Source organism: Canis lupus, chromosome 18, assembly GCF_011100685.1.
Source record: "Canis lupus familiaris isolate Mischka breed German Shepherd chromosome 18, alternate assembly UU_Cfam_GSD_1.0, whole genome shotgun sequence".
In the NCBI taxonomy this organism is placed as follows: domain Eukaryota; kingdom Metazoa; phylum Chordata; class Mammalia; order Carnivora; family Canidae; genus Canis; species Canis lupus.
Genome location: NC_049239.1, coordinates 31,953,823 through 31,970,995, shown reverse-complemented (window position 1 = coordinate 31,970,995; position 17,173 = coordinate 31,953,823). Strand labels below are relative to the sequence as shown.

Below are 17,173 nucleotides of genomic sequence, written 5' to 3'. Positions count from 1 at the left end.
TTATTGACTTACTACAGAAAGACAAATGGCATAAACACATAGTTTGTAAACGTTGAAATTCTTGTCATGTAGTTGGGAAAGAAAAGATTGGAATGTTTTCAACCAGGCTTGCCATCCAACATGAAGATTCACTTTTGAGAGATGCCTTGACTCTGCAGTGCACACCAGCCAAGATGGTGGTATTTAGTTGAGGTGAAAACAAGGCCTTTGGTTCTTTCAGAAACAACAATTAATAAGATCAGATTAAGTTTCATAAAGCATTTCAGTTTTGGAGTTTTGTAGAGAACTTCAGAAATTCCATTCCTCCCAAATCAGTGAATACAACCATTTTTCTCTCTGAGAGAATGCGAGTGTATAAATAACCCACCCATGATTTTAAAATGGCTGAAAGATAAGGTAACCTTCTTCATGAAATACGCCTTACCAGACTATTCCGGTACGGATTATTTTCACTCTTTTATAAATCTGTCCTTTTCAGGACAGATTTTTGTCCCGTTCAGTTTTGTTCTTGATTATTCTTGGGTTGATTTTTGTGTGTAAAAATCTCACTCCTGGAAACAAAAGGTAGTATTTGAGGGTAAAAATTACGTATAGTTTACAACATCTACAATGTCCTATTGGTAGGTAGGCCCTTCCTCGATTCTCAGGGTTTAGTTTAAAAGTTGAGATATGGGGAATTCATTCCCTGTCTCAAGTATTTGTTGAGGATTTGCTGTGTGTCAGGTGCCGTGTTAGGCATCAGTGAATATGCATTTGTGCATTTTGTTATTTCACTGAAGAAACAAATGACAAGAATTTGAAGTGTGGAGGAAACCAAATCTTACTGTTTTGAGGGAATTGTTTCCATGGCACTAGAATCTTTATAAAAGAAACCACTTTTGTTAAAAATCCTACCTTCTCTGCAAACACATCCGGGAGGCAGAGTTTCCAGCATAGGAATTAGGGTGTTGTCCTCTTCTATGCATAATATTGTCAATCAGATTTTAAACAGCTCTGAAAGCAGAATTGATTTTGATCCACATTTGAACTGATGTTTGCCCTGGCAGACAGTGGGACTTGTAGGTCCTGGTTTTCAGGTGAAAAGGCCTGAACCTTTCTCTTCCTTCCTTTGTTGTTGGCCAGGCCCCTGACCTGGCTTATCTCAGTCCTAGGTGTTTATACCAGGGAGCTCAGTGAAGGGAGTTGGCTTTGAGCTCATTAATAGACGTATTAGAAAGACAGTCTTTCCATCAACCTGAGTTTAAAAATAGGACTTTTCTGGGTATCAAATGTTTAAGTGTACCTAATACTGACTAACCAGTGCCATGTAGTGACACTCCTTGGCTCTGAGATCGGTTGTGATAATCTGATAATCTTAAATAATTCATAATCATGAATGAAATGTAATGAAATTGCTTGTTTAAAAGAAGTTCACGATGTGACATCGTGGGCTGAGTATGGACTCTGCTGCCTGGCTCTGACCCTTCCTAGCTGCAGGCCCCTCGAATGAGGTTGCTCTCCTTGCTTAGAGCTCCTGGCCTGCAAAACCGAAGGGCTAGTGCCCTCAGAAGGATTAGCTGAACTATGCATACAAAATGTCAGCTCATATAAGGCTTGACTGTTGTTTTTATTTTTGCTGATTAGGTCATGTTTTAAGGTCCCAATAATTAATCACAGTAGAAATATCTTCTTCACCAATACCCCTATCCACGCGCAGGTTCAGTTTCTAGGCTGACTAGGTTCTATTGCCGGAGTCCTACGAATTTTGTAATTAATGTGTTTTGTGAAGGTGTTATCTGCAGCGGTGAGAGACGTATTTCAAATAAGTTTCAGCTTTTGAATATCAATACCTGCTTAATTACCTCCCATACATGCTGCCATTGGCAACAGCCAAGGCACGCCTGGTGTTAATTAATCACTTCCACTGAGAACTTAATTAGTGTCTTCATTAGGATCATCATCGAGAAGCAGGCAGTGTCGTCCTGAGCCAGCTGCAAGCTACTGGCTAGCTCCTGCAGCCCTTCTGGTCCTGAAAAGCTGGGATTGACGAGGAAGCCTGTCGTGCTTCGATTTGTTTTTATTTTTATTTTGTCCTCCCTTAAAGAAAGCTGTGGAAGGGCTGACCGTGATGCCTCCATGTTCTGTCACACATGCAGAAATAAGGCAACAGATCCCCTTACAATGGCTAGATCAGAAAACCCAGACAGGTTATTGAACTCTTGTCATGGTGCTAAACAGGCTGGAAACAAGTTGTTGTTTGCAGCGTCGAAAATCAGAGCATGATTTCTGCATGTGACAAAGTGTTTCAGTGAAAGCCCTTTCCTTCTGGCATCACTGTTCTTTTTTTTTTTTTTTTTTTAATATATAAATTTTTTGAAATAGTGCCATAGTGTTACAGGATGAAGTCAACACTGCGTTTCCTTTCTCTCCATCCCTCAGGAAAATATGGGAAAATGAGGCAAAGGTAGCATCTTCTTGCCTTATTTTCCTACAGGGGTAGAAATTGGGTGTGGGGTGAGAGGTACGATCAAGTGGGTCCCTAAGGATCCTTCCCCCAGACCTCTTGGACGGAGTGTGACCTTGAGGCAATAAGATAAAAATAAATGTACCGATGACTTCTGTTTTATGGAAAAGGGAATCTCTTGGGTAAATCTCCAAATGAGGGCAGGCATTGTGAAAATGAACCTATTTTACTTGAGCATTTTTACTTCATTCTTTTGACTATTGTAGGCTTTTAGGTGATTTTGGTCAATTGTGAACTTGGTGAAAGGATCCAATGTGATATTTTGTATCCGACAGATTTGCTGCTGCTTCCAGGAGAAGTGGAGGAGGATGTGTGCACGCGTGTCCCTTCTTACATTCCTTCTGTGGCCCAGCCCCTCGCCCCTGGCGTAAAGGCAGGACCCGCTGTGGGAGGACTGGACAAACAAATAGAAGAGGTACTCCATAGGAAGTTCAATTGGTCTTGAAATTGTTTTGACTTTGTAACTTGTCCTTTCAGGGAAATGCTGCTATATGCGTGTGCTTTTTTATTTTTCTTAGATTTGGGAAAATTCAGAATTCATGTTGCTTAATTGAGTCCCCCTGACTGCCCTCTATCTCTCCTGTGTAGATTTCTTTTTAAGCACGGAGGGCAATTATGTTTTTATGGGGAAACTATTTTTGTGTCATGATGTGTGCCATGCTACAGGACAGTGTTATCTGGGGACTATGCAATAGATTCTCTCTTTTTGTCTGGACTGGCTATTTTCTTTTTACTATTGTTTCCAAGGTCCTATAAACATCTTGTGTGGGTTAAGGTAAGGCCAGGCTGTTGTTGTAGAGAATCCCAACAGTAAGTCAGTAGCTGAAAGGAGATAGAACTTTATTTCTCTCATATAACAGTCTATGGAAAGCCTTTTTTTTTTTTTTTTTTTTAGATTTTATTTATTTACTTGAGAGAGTGAGAGAGTTTGCACACAAGAGCAGGGGGTGGAGGAGGGGCAGAAGGAGAGGGAGAAGCAGACTTCCTACTGAGTGGGAGCCACACGTGGGGCCCAATCCCAGGACCCTGAGATCAGGACCGGAGGCAAAGTTGGATTCTTAACTGGCTTAGCCACCCAGGCGCCCCTAAGGAAAGCCTCTAAAATGAGCATGTAGCTCTGTTCTCTGGGGTCATTGGGTCCAGGTTCCTTTTCTCTGGATCTCCACTATGCCTTAGGACACTGTCCTTGGTCTGTTCCAGATCAGGTCACCGTCCTACCTGGAGGGGCAGCAGAGAAGAGCATGGGAACAGCGTATTTTCCCAACACTTAGGACTCAGGACTCTTCATTTCTGTTCAGAGCCACTGGCAGCCACTTAGTCACATGTTCCCGTCCAGCCACCAGGGGCGCTGGGAAGTGTCATCTAACCAAGCACTTCACAATCAGGGGGAATGAAATCTCGGCCACGTGTGTGCTGTCCCACGTGCACATCCAGGACATCATCTCTTGTCATCATTTGCAACTCCCTACATATCCTTCACAAACTTGCACTGACCAAGGCTGCTGGTGGTGTTGGGTAATGACCTTTATCACCCAGATTACTCCCAACATAAAAGCGTATTGGGGACAAGAAGTTGCTTTCTAATATAATGGCTAGGGATTGATTATTTGATCATTCAGGTACTACCGGTCTGGTCACTTATTCTGTCATGGAAGCAGTCGTTCCATCAGAGGTAATCCATACGTTTCAATTTTAAATTGTCTTTTTCTCATGGAACTTTTGTTTAGTGACATCACAAACCTATGTCTAGGATGCTTGCAGGCTTATATCACACTGCTGAATTGGTTACCATATAAACTGGTAGCGAAAGCCACTCTTCAGTTGTGCTTTTTGAATCTCAGATCGCTTTCTCCAAGTACTGAGAAACTAAAATTGCAATGTTATTTCTAGGAGGAATCAGTTTCTTTTAAAGACTTGCTCACACTCTTGACTTCAGTTGTAGCCATACAAATTGCTGGACCAGCCAGTGGTCATGGCACCTAGCGCCATTATAAGAATTGTTATAAAATTGTTTCAGTTGATGGGTTAAAAAAGCTGAGTGATTCCTAGAATCCATCAAATAGCCAGTAAAAATGCAGGTTAAAACCTTGTATACGATTGTATCTTTAAAAGGAACATCCCAGCGGACGTGAACCTTTTTTAAATGTTGGAATCAAAACGATAAGAACAAACTTTGTGTTGGCAGGCTCACGAAATATAGATGAAGAACTTTTGCTGTTTTTCGAATATTTAGAATGTCTTGGTTGGGATTTTTATTTCTGACCAGTACCTGTTAGAGAAACTTTTCAGAACTGTCTAGAATCCTAATACTGTACAAACTGTGCCTTGCTTTAACAGCATCCATCTTATTTTAAAGCACTCACTGCCAGTAAAAGATCATAATAATCAATTTCTAGCAGATTGATTGTAAGGACCTACCAGGGGGCAAATTTGGGCTAGATATGGTAGTTGCTTTCTGTGACTCCAGTCTCAAAGACGAAAATGTATCCTGGATGTCTTGACGTCCTCTTTTTTTTTTTTTTTTAAAGGTCATGTTTACTAATTTAACACCATAATCCCAGTCAGGCCATCTCCAGTGGCTGGGAGGAAGAAGGGACGAGGTGAGGAAGGTGGAAAGGGTGGTTCTTAACTTCTGGCCCCATCTGTGCTCTCAGGCAAGGCAGGATCTAGCAGAGATGAAAATGGTTGAGGCTGGAATTTGAAACAAAAGCTTTTGGTTCAGATGGTAAGGAGGCCCTCAAGAACAGCAGAATCCATGAACCCAGAAGGCAGTGCTGGAATTCGCCTCATGAACTAGGGGGTTTCTTCTTGGCATCCAAGTCCTTTTTCATTTCTTCGAGTTTTTTAGCCACGTTTGGTATGTCATACTTCTGAGCCAGATACATTCCAACCACGTTGCCAAAAGTAAATCCAAGCAGGAACTGGAGCACTGTGTCGGCGCGGAGGGCGCGAAGCGCGACGCAGCTCGGTGGGCCTGGTTGACGTCCTCTTAATTGCCCAAGAAGAGGCCATGACTTCCTGATCCAGATTAGACCAATTTAATTTTTTTTCTAATTTTATCACTGGGTTTTATACATTTTCGTCTCCCCCTTAGAGTCACACATTTGCCAGGAATCTTCCATTTTCCATCTGTGAATAACTTCTTGCCTTAGTTATTCTGTCTTGATGGATTTCGGACAGCTTTATAGACCAAAGAGAATCCACATGAGGAGGATGAAAAACTGTGTGTGCCTCCTCCCGTCCTCCCGTCTAGCCCCAAATCATAGAAGGAACTTTAGTGGTATTTCAGTGGGAGATCTCCTGTTTTTCCAATTAGTAACGGGACTCTAAATTTTTTTTCACCTGTGAAGACAGTTTATTTACTATATTACTTTGTAAGATAGCCTACAGCTAAATGCTGCTCTTATTGATTTGAGCATTAGTTCTGTTTTCTTTAATTTGGCTGTGTGGTACTATGAATGAAAATGATTTCTCTGGTAACAAGGTCTCTCTTTGAATAAGTCACATAAGCAATTTTAAGGAAACTAGCCGTTTTCTAACAGTGTGCAAATTCTATTCCCTGAGAGGCTATGAAAAGATTTCAATTAGATTTGAAATGAGACCCCTCAAATCCACATATTTCTCTCTGCTCCTTAGGCAAAAATAACAAGTTAATAACTTAATTCACAGTTGTTTTCTTTTTAGTATCAGGGGATTTGGTTTTCCATTGCACAGATTCTTCTCTTTGAAATAAATCAGAATTTCAGTTTGTAATCCCAAAGCCTTGGAGTCATATAGCTTAGAACCCTGAAATGAACCTAACCTGAAGGAAAAGAATTTCCAGCATGTGCGGCTGTAGCCAAGAGCCGAAATACATAGGATTGCAACTTTCCTGTATTTTAAAAGCTGCCATTGTGAAGATCACAGTGATGTCTTCTGAATTGCAGTGTCCATCTGTTTGGATTGCATATGTGCCCCTTGTCTTGGAGGACTCTGCATTCACTAATGTGTGTCCTCATCAGCTGACTTAATTAAAAAGCCAGCGATCCCTGGGTGGCTCAGTGGTTTCGCGCCTGCCTTTGGCCCAGGGTGCGATCCTGGAGTCCCGGATCGAGTCCCGCGTCGGGCTCCTGGCATGGAGCCTGCTTCTTCCTCTCCTCTGCCTGTGTCTCTGCCTCTCTCTCTCTCTATGTCTATCATAAATAAATAAAAATAAGTTTAAAAAAAAAAGCCAAAAAGTGGGAACTAGTGCCAAGCTCAGTGCTATGCATATGGTAGACATGCAATGAATGTCGAATGAACAAGTAAATAAGTGGAAAACCTCATTACCCACCGAGAGTGTTTTTCTGGTATAATAACATGATCAGGGTCATCCTCTCTTTTCTTCTCTACTGGTTCATTCTCCTCAACATGTGAACAGGTTCAAGTCTCTTCCACCCTTAATGAAATGAAGTAAAACAAAAGGAAAGGAAAAGCAGCTTTCTCTTTCTTGGGCCCTCTTGGGCTACTGTCTTTTCTTCTCCCTCTCTTCCTTTTTTTTTTTTTTTTTAAGATTTTATTTATTTATTCATGAGACATACACACACACACACACAGAGAGAGAGAGAGAGAGAGAGAGAGAGAGGCAGAGACACAGGCAGAGGGAGAAGCAGGCTCCATGCAGGGAGCCCGACGTGGGACTAGATCCCGGGTCTCCAGGGTCAGGCCCTGGGCCGAAGGCGGCGCTAAACCGCTGAGCCACCCGGGCTGCCCCTCCCTCTCTTCTTATCTAGACTTCAGAAAATATTAGACTTGACTCTACTGGTTGACTCTGCTTCCTTTCCCCTCATTCCTCATTCATTATACCGCAGAATGTCCTTGGCTCCAGTCACTTACCTGGATGTATTCAGAATAAAGGTACCAGTTACTCTGTAACTGCCCGATCCCAGTGGACTCTTTCCAGTCTTCTTTTGGAGGCTCGGGGTTGGACTGGGGGGCGTAAGGGGGGGAGAGTGAAGGGAGGGGCAGAGGGAGAAGGAGAGAGAATCTTTTTTTTTTTTTTTTTTTGTATATTTTTTATAGGAGTTTGATTTGCCAACACATAGTATAACACCCAGTGCTCATCCCGACAGGTGCCCCCCTCAGTGCCCGTCACCCAGTCACCCCATCCTCCCTGCCCGCCTCCCCTTCTACTACCCCCTGTTCGTTTCCCAGAGTTAGGAGTCAAGGAGAGAGAATCTTAAGCAGGTTCCACGCTGAGCATGGAAGCTGACGTGGGGCTCGATCCTGCCCGAGCTAAGATCAAGAGTGGGACACATAACTGACTGAGCCACCCAGGTGCCCCCTCCAGCTTTTATTTCAGTGGGTCACTCTTCCATGCCTGACCGTCGTGGTCACCGCTTCTCGCCTCACTGCTCTCCTCAGAGTCCTGGTGCATTTCCGTTTGTGCTTTTCCTGCTTCCTTTGGGGGTTTCCCTCCATCCATCCCTTATGAGTGGGTGTTGCTCAGGGTTGCGTGCTAAACCTCTTCCCACGTACATACTTGGATCCATTTTCATCTCTAGGTTACTGCCTTCTCTGTTTGTATCTCCAAAGCTGTATCTCTAGCGTCAGACTTTGTTGGGTGCTTCAGTTTCCTGTTTTCAGGTGTCTGTTGTCATCTCTATCTGAATTCCTTTGGGTACCTTCAAATCAACATGTTCGAAACTGAGCTTGTTTCTTTACCTGCTTCCCTTCATGCATTCTTGCCTTTCAGTATCCAAATCGGTCATCCATTGCTGCCAGTTTTACCTTCTGATATTTTTATTTATTTATTTTTAATAGATTTTATTTATTTATTCATGAGAGAGGCAGAGAGAGAGGCAGAGACACAGGCAGAGGGAAAAGCAGGTTCCCTGCAGGGAACCCCATTCAGGACTCGATCCCTTGACCTTGAGATCACGCCCTGAGCCAAAGGCAGACGTTCAATCACTGAGCCCCCCAGGCGTCCCTCCTTCTGATATTTTTTACATTTCTGCTCTCGGCTCCCTGTTCTCATTACCTCTTGCTGGGCTGCTCCAGCAGGCTCCCAACTAGTCTACCCTCTTTTTACTCTTCAAAGTAACCGATCTAGATGTAATCTCCAAGAGGGCAGGGCATCTTCTGTTTTGTACAAAGCCACCTGTCCAGCAGCACCTGTCTCATTGTAGGTGCTCAGCTAAAATTTGAATGAAGGAAGGAATTTACCTGAAATGCATAGATGACCAAGTATCTACCTTGCTTTCAAAAAAAAAAAAAAAATCCTTTAGTGATTTCATCATGTCTAGGATAAACAGCGTGTGAAACCGTCGTGGTCTGGCACCATCTTACGTCTCTTGTTTCTCTCTACCTTAACACTTACTGGCTTGCAGATCCTCACATGTGAAACTTGGTGTCTCTTTCCTTGGCCTGCTCACTAGAAGTCCCCTTACCTGCAAAGTTGTCCTTCCCTCAACCTTGTTAACTACTATCCTTTAAGGTTCTGCTTAGATATTGCCTCTCCCACGAAGCCCTCTCTGATTCCTTCCCCAGCCCCTTAGTCTGTGCCGGGTTAGGCATCTCTTCTCTGTTCCCATCCCTCCCTAACTATATGGTTCATACTTACTATATTTTACTATATGAACTTGTTTATATGTCTGTCTCCTTTCTCTGTGATGTGGTACAAGGCTTCATCTTTGCATCCTCCGCACCTAGCACAATGCCTAGAATTTTGCAGGAGCATAGTTTTCGGGGATCCCTGGGTGGCTCAGTGGTTTAGCGCCTGCCTTTGGCCCGGGACGTGATCCTGGAGTCCCGGAATCGAGTCCCCCATCGGGCTCCCTGCATGGAGCCTGCTTCTCCCTCTGCCTGTGTCTCTGCCCCGCCCCCCCGCCCTGTGTATCTCATGAATAAATAAATAAAATCTTTAAAAAAAATAAAAAATTAAAAAAAAAGGAACATAGTTTTCGTGGAAAGAATGGAAAGTAAGTGAATGATGCCTGGAAGCTGCTCCTTTGACATTTTGAATCAGGGACCTACTGGCCACATTACTGGCCCCCAAAAGGTTTAAAGTGTCTTGAGTATCATCACATGTTGACATTGCAAATATAAAATTACTGCTACTCTTGGTTTCTTGCTTTTATGGTTCAGCATTTAAATGATTGTCCAGGGAGTTAATCTAACAATAGCTGCCTTAATAACTCATTTTCCAAGTGAAGAAATTTATATTTTCAGATATATTTTTATAACTTTAAGCGTATTATAAATGAATAACTCTTGTGTCGGCATCAAATTTATTGACCAGCTAAAAACTTTATTCGTTGTTTATTGTTTCGGTTAATACCGAATGACTGATGAAGGGAATCATACTCCTTAACAGAGAAAAATTTAAGTGTCTCAAAAAAAAAAAAAAAACTTAAAGGAAAATAAGATTTTTCCACTTAACCATAAACTTCTAGTACCATAATGTTGGATGTTATGGCTGCAAGGTATGTTGGGACCTCAGGGAAGGGAGAAGAATAAGGAGGTGATGGGTTGTGCCGTAGGTAGAGCTAAGTTGGCCATGGGAGTGAGCCCTTCTCAGAGAGTCTAGAAGGCCAACACACGAGCTGTTCTCTGCCTGGGTTGCTAATACAAGGTGGGTCATGAGTGGGGTGATGCATGCGGAGGCAAGCAGGATTTTCTGGAGAGTGGCAATGCTCAGCTGAGGGGAAGGTAAGCTTCGGCCCTTCCCCTCTGTGCTCCTGCAACCCTTTTTGCATTTCTCTGTTAGAGAGCATGGCACATGACCTGGAAATTGTGCATTTACTCTGTCTTCTCCCTAAAGTGAGAAAACCTTGTAGACACAGATTTTGCTGTTTTCATCCTCGTGTTCCCCATATCTAATACGTGCTGAACACCTCAACACATGGTTAGGGAGTGGACAAGTAAAGGGGAGGGAGGTGGGGATGTGAAGGCAGAGGGAATGTGAGGAGGATGGTCTGGCATCACTGGGGTTTTAGCACAAGGGAGGTGGATGAAAGCAAAGGGACTGCATATTGTGAGAGTGGCTGGTAAGGTGTAGGTAAGGTTTTCGAGGCCTGGGGGTGGGAGGGGGGTTCAGATTCCTAGTGCAATGGACCCACATAGGTACTTGCAGCCTCAGACTCGGTCGACAAGTGGTTGCCAGGCCTGGAACCAGGCATAAAAGGGCAGCAAGAATCCCGTCAGACTGGATGTGGGGCTCCTTCTGGTCCTCTCCCAGGATCTGTTGGAATCAGCTTCAGGATGAGGTGTGGCCAAGCCTGCCAGCCGCAGTGCTTACTACCAAGTGGATTTGGAGATGGCAAAGATGCTTCTGTTCAGGAAATGAACACATTGCGTCATTGTTTGGGTTTCCTCATTCGAGCTCTTCTTAACAACATCATCACTCACTTTCCCTGTGGTGATAAATTCAGTCTCAGAAAGTGACCACAATGGACAGATCAGTTACTCCACAGCCCGATTGGCTCCCTGTGTACAGCCGCTCTCGTAAAGACGGTCACGGTGTTAGGTGGAGCCTTGGATGCGATTCTTATGAGAAGTTGGGGCAACTGCTTAGCCTATTTAGAAGAGCTTTGCCTTGGCTTAGTGCAAAGCCCAAGGCTGACTTTTGCTGGTGTTTTTGTTGAGAAGGTGTAGCTTTACCTGAAGCCGATTGCCCTGGATTCCAATCTTGCTTCTCGCCCCTACTAATTGTACAGCCTTGGGCAAGTCACTTAACTTTTTCAGAGCTTCGGAAGATGGGCTGTTTGAAGATTACTGCTGATGCCCGGGCCATTCCTTGTACGGGGCTGACACGAGGTGGGAGCTCACTCAGTGGCAGCTCCCATCGTTACCTTTCTCAGGGAGGCACCCGGGCACTTTCAAATAAAGAGGCAATGGACAAGTCTGAAGTCTGTTCTCTTGCTAGTTTTACTTAGAAAGGATGGTGCATGGCTGTGTGTGTGCACCTTTAGTAACAGCACGTAGTTTCTCAGCCACACCGTCTATTTTTAAGAACATTGCGAAATCCACTCAATGAGATAATCTTGAATGCAAGAATATTTAAAACTGATTATAGCTTCAGGGCATTTTTTTTTCATTCTTCTATAAACCATAGTTTTCAATTTTAGCATCTCCATACATAAGAGGTGTTGGATAATTTCATTGTATCACACACCATTTGCTTTTGGAGAGGCTCTTTAAGGGGTGATACAATGTGATTTAAGGTATTCTCTTTTTGTTTGTTGGAAAATATCTACTTGCCTTTAGGAAGTCTTTAAAACTCACAGATGAATAATAAATAGATACAGAATTATTTCGTTGCTTTGCAGCTACTCTGACTTGTAGATAAATTCCGTAATATTTTTTAAATTCTTGGAATGAGAGAGGGATCCTGGACTTTTGAGGTGATACTAAGTGTTTATTTTTTATTTTTTTTTATTTCTAGGGTTTTTTTTTTTTTAAGATTTTATTTATTTGTTCATGAGAGACACAGAATAAGAAGCAGAGACATAGGCTGAGGGAGATTTGGGCCCCCTGCAGGGAGCCTGATGTGGGACTCGATCTCAGGACCCTGGGATCATGACCTGAACCAAAGGTAGACCTTCAACCACTGAGCCACCAGGTGCCCCTATAGTAAGTGTTTTAATTCCCATTATTATTGGCTGGGGAGTTATAGGTACTATCTGAAGTGGTAAGTACATTAAGTGTAGTGTATTTTTATTTTTGAAAATTGTTTTGTTGGTACAGGTCCTTTTTAGTAAAGGGTGAAGGTGTATTGAAGGTTGATCAAAACTTCAAGGTATATTTTCTCACATCTTAAGGTAACTCTTAGTTTTTCCATATGCCTCCAACCCTAACACTACAAGTGGTAAAAATGTAATGAATGTGTGCAAGAGAAACTCCAATTCTTGCTGGGGGCGGAATTAATTAATGATATTCATTCAGATGCAGGATGGTACAAATGGGGCATATTAAGAGACTTAAATTAGGTCAAATTGAATAATTGAATTTATTACTTTACTTAAAAACAGCTTCATCAGCAGAGCGTGCTGAAGTCTAAAAAAAGTTGAATTAAATATTAATAGGGAGTTTATGTTTTCAACTTTTTCTTCATTTATGATGAGTGTAGGATTTTTCTCCTGCTACCTTTTACAGACACTCGGAGATGAAGTTCAGCCCTTCTCACTTGATGAAGAATTTGATTATGATGCTGTGATGCTAACCCCCAAGTTCACTCCTGCAGAGATGGATGCGATCACAGAGCTCTCCAAGCAAAAGAGGGACATCGCCAGCACAGGCTTAGAGGAACCACACGACTGACTCACGGAGACATCTTTGTGTTAATGTGTATTTCGTTGTTATTCAAGCAACATTGGAATAAAAGGTAATCCTACCATAATTCCCTTTGTAGAAATTGACTTGTGCATTCCTGAGAGAGACGGAGCTATTAACTAACGAGAGCAAAGAGATCTGTACATTTATGGGGCTCTCCTCTGTCATGGTGTTGCTGAATCCTGTAGCAGGTAGGGGTGGGGGGGATGGAGGTGGCACATGAGGACAGGAGCCACACCTCCAGAGGGTCCTTTTTTTTTCATTAAATTTTTTTTCTTTAAGCATAGTTGACACACAATGTTACATTAGTTTCAGGTGTACAACATAATTATTTGACAAGTCTATGCATTACGCTACACTCACCCCAAGTGTAGCTACCACCTGTCCCCATGGTACGCTATTACACTGTCACTGACTGTATTCCCTAGGTAGCGCCTTTCATTGCCGTGACTGGAAGCCTGTATCTCCCACTCTCCTGCACCTGTTTTGTCCATCTCCTCAGCCCCCCTCCCCTCTGGCACCCCACTTTAGTTTCGGCTATCCCACCAGGGCGCTCTCTGTTCAGAGAGCTCAGGGACCTCCTGGCCCGCACACTGGCTCTCTCCCACCACCCCGCCAGGGCACCCCCTGCTCAGTGTACCCAGGACACCCTGGCTTGTGCCGCTTCAGCCTCAGCTCCCCTCCTGGAGTACCCACAGTGCACAGAACAGAAGGGCCCGTTTTGATGTGAGCACAGCGACTAGGTAATTGCTACAAAGATCGGAAACATCATCCCACCTCCCTGGGGGTGAAGGACGTTGCACATGTATAACACGCTGTAGCACGTAGAGAGGAACCGATGGTGTGGGGAGCTCCCTGGTCCCAGCTCTCCAGAAACAGCGGTGTGAATGTGAGTGCTGAGAGGTTGGGCTTCTAGGATCTATCCGGAAAGGCTTCACTGAAAAAGAGGGCATCTGAGAATTGATTATATGTCATATGCTAAATTCTTGTACTTTATTATTGCCCCTAAGCCATGCGTGATGATAGTTAGAAAGTACAAGGAATGGTGTCTACCTCCAGAAGCTCAAAATGTAATTTAAGACGGCAAGACATAGGTGGAGAAGGTAACTGGAGAATGTGGAGGCATATCACGAAGTGCTAATTGTGAAGAGTACCCGTGAATGTGTTAAGGGAAGGAGAAAAGAACGGGGAAGGTGCAGAAGAATGGGGAAGAGTGTGTCTGAAGCCATTTTCATTATTAAAGGACTCGGTAACAAATGTGTGTGGGCTTACTGAGTTGTCATGCGGCCCTGGGCTGGGGTGTGCCACTTATATTCCTTACAAAGGACATTCTTGAGTTGATGTTGTCATAGAGTCAAGAGATTTCCACATCTATTTTTCTTTATCCAGTCATCAAACCCTCATAAAGCACCGTTTTCATGCCAGACCTTAAACTAGGTGACGGGGAAGAGAGAGTAAATTGGACATGGTCTGGTTTAGTCCGGGAGGCAGATACCTACGCTAATGACAGCAGAGCTGCTCTGTCCACTAGAATAGCCACTAGCTGCGTGCAGCTCTGAGCACTTGAAAGGTAGCTAGTATGACCGAGGGACTGATTTTTAAATGTTAATTTTACTTTGATGTGAAATAAAAAGTTGCTATAATACACAGCACGGGGCATATAGTCGAAAACATTCTGTTAACTTTGTAAGGTGACAAGTGGTAGGTAATTGGACTCATTGTGGTGACATAATCCATTTTGCAGCGTGCATGAATGTCAAATCCCTACTGTGTACACCCGAAACTAGTCCACTGTGTGCCAATGACCAAGCAAGCAAGAAAGGGCCCAAGTCTTTTTTTAATAAGTTGATATTTGATGCATTTATTTTAAAACTTACAAGTATATTTGTAATGATGTGGGTACGGGGATCTATTTTTTTCATCTGTAACTTTTATGACAGACGTAAATGCAGACCAATTATTTTTTATGACAGCGTAGCACCTAATGTAAATATGCTATAAATGTGAAACAAATTGGATTTTGAAGAATTAATCTAAAAAATTGTATTATTTTTTTTGTGTTGATTTCATGTTGATATGATAATATTATAGACATATCTGGTCAAATAAAATCTATTATTAAAATTCACCGATTTCTTTTTACCTTTTTAACGAGGCTACCAGAACCTTGAAAATTACTCACATGGCTTGCATATTTGTATTGCCAGCACTGCAGTGGGGCGCAGTGTGTGTTGTAAGAGTGGTAAGTAAGCACTGAAAGCTACTGGGGCAAAGTAAGTGGAGTTATTTAATCACGAACGGAGAGCTGGGGAATCTTCATAGAGGGGGTGACATCTGAGCTCGCTCAGGAGCTCAGTGGGAGGTTTTGGTTGGAGACTGTTGGAATAGTTTGTGCAGGAAATGATAAGAGCTTTAATTAAAGCAGTGGAGGTGGAGGTGGAGGGCATGGATCTGATTAGAGATTTGGAAGTAGAACAAGCAAGGATTATTGATCAATACGATGTGGGAATGAGAGAGCACTTGTGAGGTTAAGACAAGATTTTAGCATATGGTCTCTCTGCACACTGACTTGAGGACAACACGTCGTGACATAAGACCAGGGACTCTCTTGACTTAGCATATATGCAGCATTTTGGCATTTGAATAAAGAAAAGACTTCATTTATAAGACAGTTGTATGGGGCAGCCCCGGTGGTGCAGCAGTTTAGAGTTGCCTGCAGCCTGGGGTGTGATCCTGGAGACCGGGGATCGAGTCCCACGTTGGGTTCCCTGCATGGAGCCTGCTTCTCCCTCTGCCTGTGTCTCTGCCTCTCTTTCTCTGTGTGTGTCTATGAATAAATAAATTTAAAAAATCTTAAAAAAAGACAATTGTATGGACTTAAATCATTTTATAGTAGAAAAAAAAAAACCCGCAACTATCTTTCTAAGTGTTTAAAAAGAATGACATTTCAGTGGAGTACTTTATTAACCAGCCAGTCTAAATGGCAGGTGGATATTACTGCAGAGCATTCTCTGTGTATAGTTTCTGCACTAGGTTTTGGCTTTATTCCTTTTGTCACTTTGATTCCTGCATCATTTGGGGCGATTGCGCATTACAGCAAAAGTGACACTGGAAAATGGGTTCCTTAAAGCCTTTGTGTGAAGTAGTTGTGTCTCCGTTACTCTTGCCCCTAAGTAGCAAATGCTCCTCCATGACTTTGAGCTTCATGGATCCCTTGAATCGATGTCACTAGTTTGTGTCACATTGGCTGGCAAGCCCTAACCAAGTGCCCACATATTGATAGGTGGCGCTCGCCTGAATTAGGTAGCTGCATACACGTAAGGTGTAGTGTAAGAGTAATCGAGAGCAAAAGATAAGGAGAAACACCCGCATGTCTGTACCGGAGTGGGAAGGAAGAACATGGACATTTTAAAGGTGTCTTGAAATAATGCAGCAGCAGCAGCAGCAACGCAAACTAGCTCGGAGAGAGACGATTTCCCGTCAGGCCTGCAGTGTGGTGGCAGGCCGAGCCATCGTCCTCTTCCACGATCCACCAGGTGTGGAGTAGCACAAGGAGAAAAAAGTCAGATCTGCTATTGAGTTTCCTTGATTCCTTCATCCTGAACTCTCTCCTTTTGCCACGAATGTGATAGAGCTGTGTCCTCGTTTAGAAAAAGAAATTTCCCTTAGGTGTTCAGTGACTGTACAGTTGAATTAACATGGAAAAAGATAGTTGAAAAAATTTTCATTTCGTTTGTTTCTTGGCAGTTGGTGGTGAGTGACTACAATAGCATTTTATTGTCTTATTGTTGTCTTATTAAGAATTTTCTAGAAAAATATTTCTCCATATGTGAAAGGAAATCCATACCATGGTCCCTGTTTACCTCTCTGATCCCATCTTGCACTGTCTTCCTCATTTTTTGTTACGTTATGACCAGTGGCTGGTTTTAAAATATTTTTAAAGAGACTACCTTGTTTCCACCTCCAGGCGTTTACCCTTGTTTTTCTTCCTGCCTGGTCTCCCCTGGCCTTTGTGTGGCTGGATCCTCTCATTCCTCAGGTCTCAGGTGAAATGTAGCTCTCCAGTGTCTCTCTGACCACCCTATCTAAAGGAATTCCTATCTCACAGACCACCCTCCCACCCCGTCACCGTCACTGTGCATCCCCTTGCTTGTTTCTATCAGATGCTCCCAGCAGGACATAAGCTGTAAGAGGCCAGGGACTTACTCCATCTTTTTATTGATGAGAAGGGCCTGGAGTAAGGTAGGTGCTCAGTAAACATTTGCTAAATGAATCAAACCTGAAAGTGTAAGCTTATCAGTTGGAAGACCCTGGAGGCCCATTTCATCAGATCAGTTTGGTTAGACATATGTTGAGCACTGTTTATGTGCACCTTATGAG

At 43.1% G+C, this 17,173-nt stretch overlaps 1 protein-coding gene across 10 annotated transcripts in view; it reads left to right on the top strand.

The window, feature by feature from the left end:
- The window catches only part of IFTAP (intraflagellar transport associated protein), a 63,956-nt gene extending 49,035 nt beyond the window's left edge, over positions 1 to 14,921 (top strand). For 7 of the 10 annotated variants that reach the window (XM_038562998.1, XM_038562999.1, XM_038563002.1 and 4 more), the window contains 2 exons: positions 2,779 to 2,918; positions 3,704 to 4,102. In XM_038562998.1, coding sequence (XP_038418926.1) covers positions 2,779 to 2,918; positions 3,704 to 4,087 — 524 coding nt within the window. In that variant the 3' untranslated portion in view covers positions 4,088 to 4,102. Of the gene's footprint in view, positions 1 to 2,778; positions 2,919 to 3,703; positions 4,103 to 5,031; positions 5,074 to 12,590 lie in introns of those variants that run through there. The other 3 variants (XM_038563005.1, XM_038563006.1, XM_038563007.1) reach the window with 3 other exon arrangements.
- Positions 14,922 to 17,173: the final 2,252 nt, after the last annotated feature.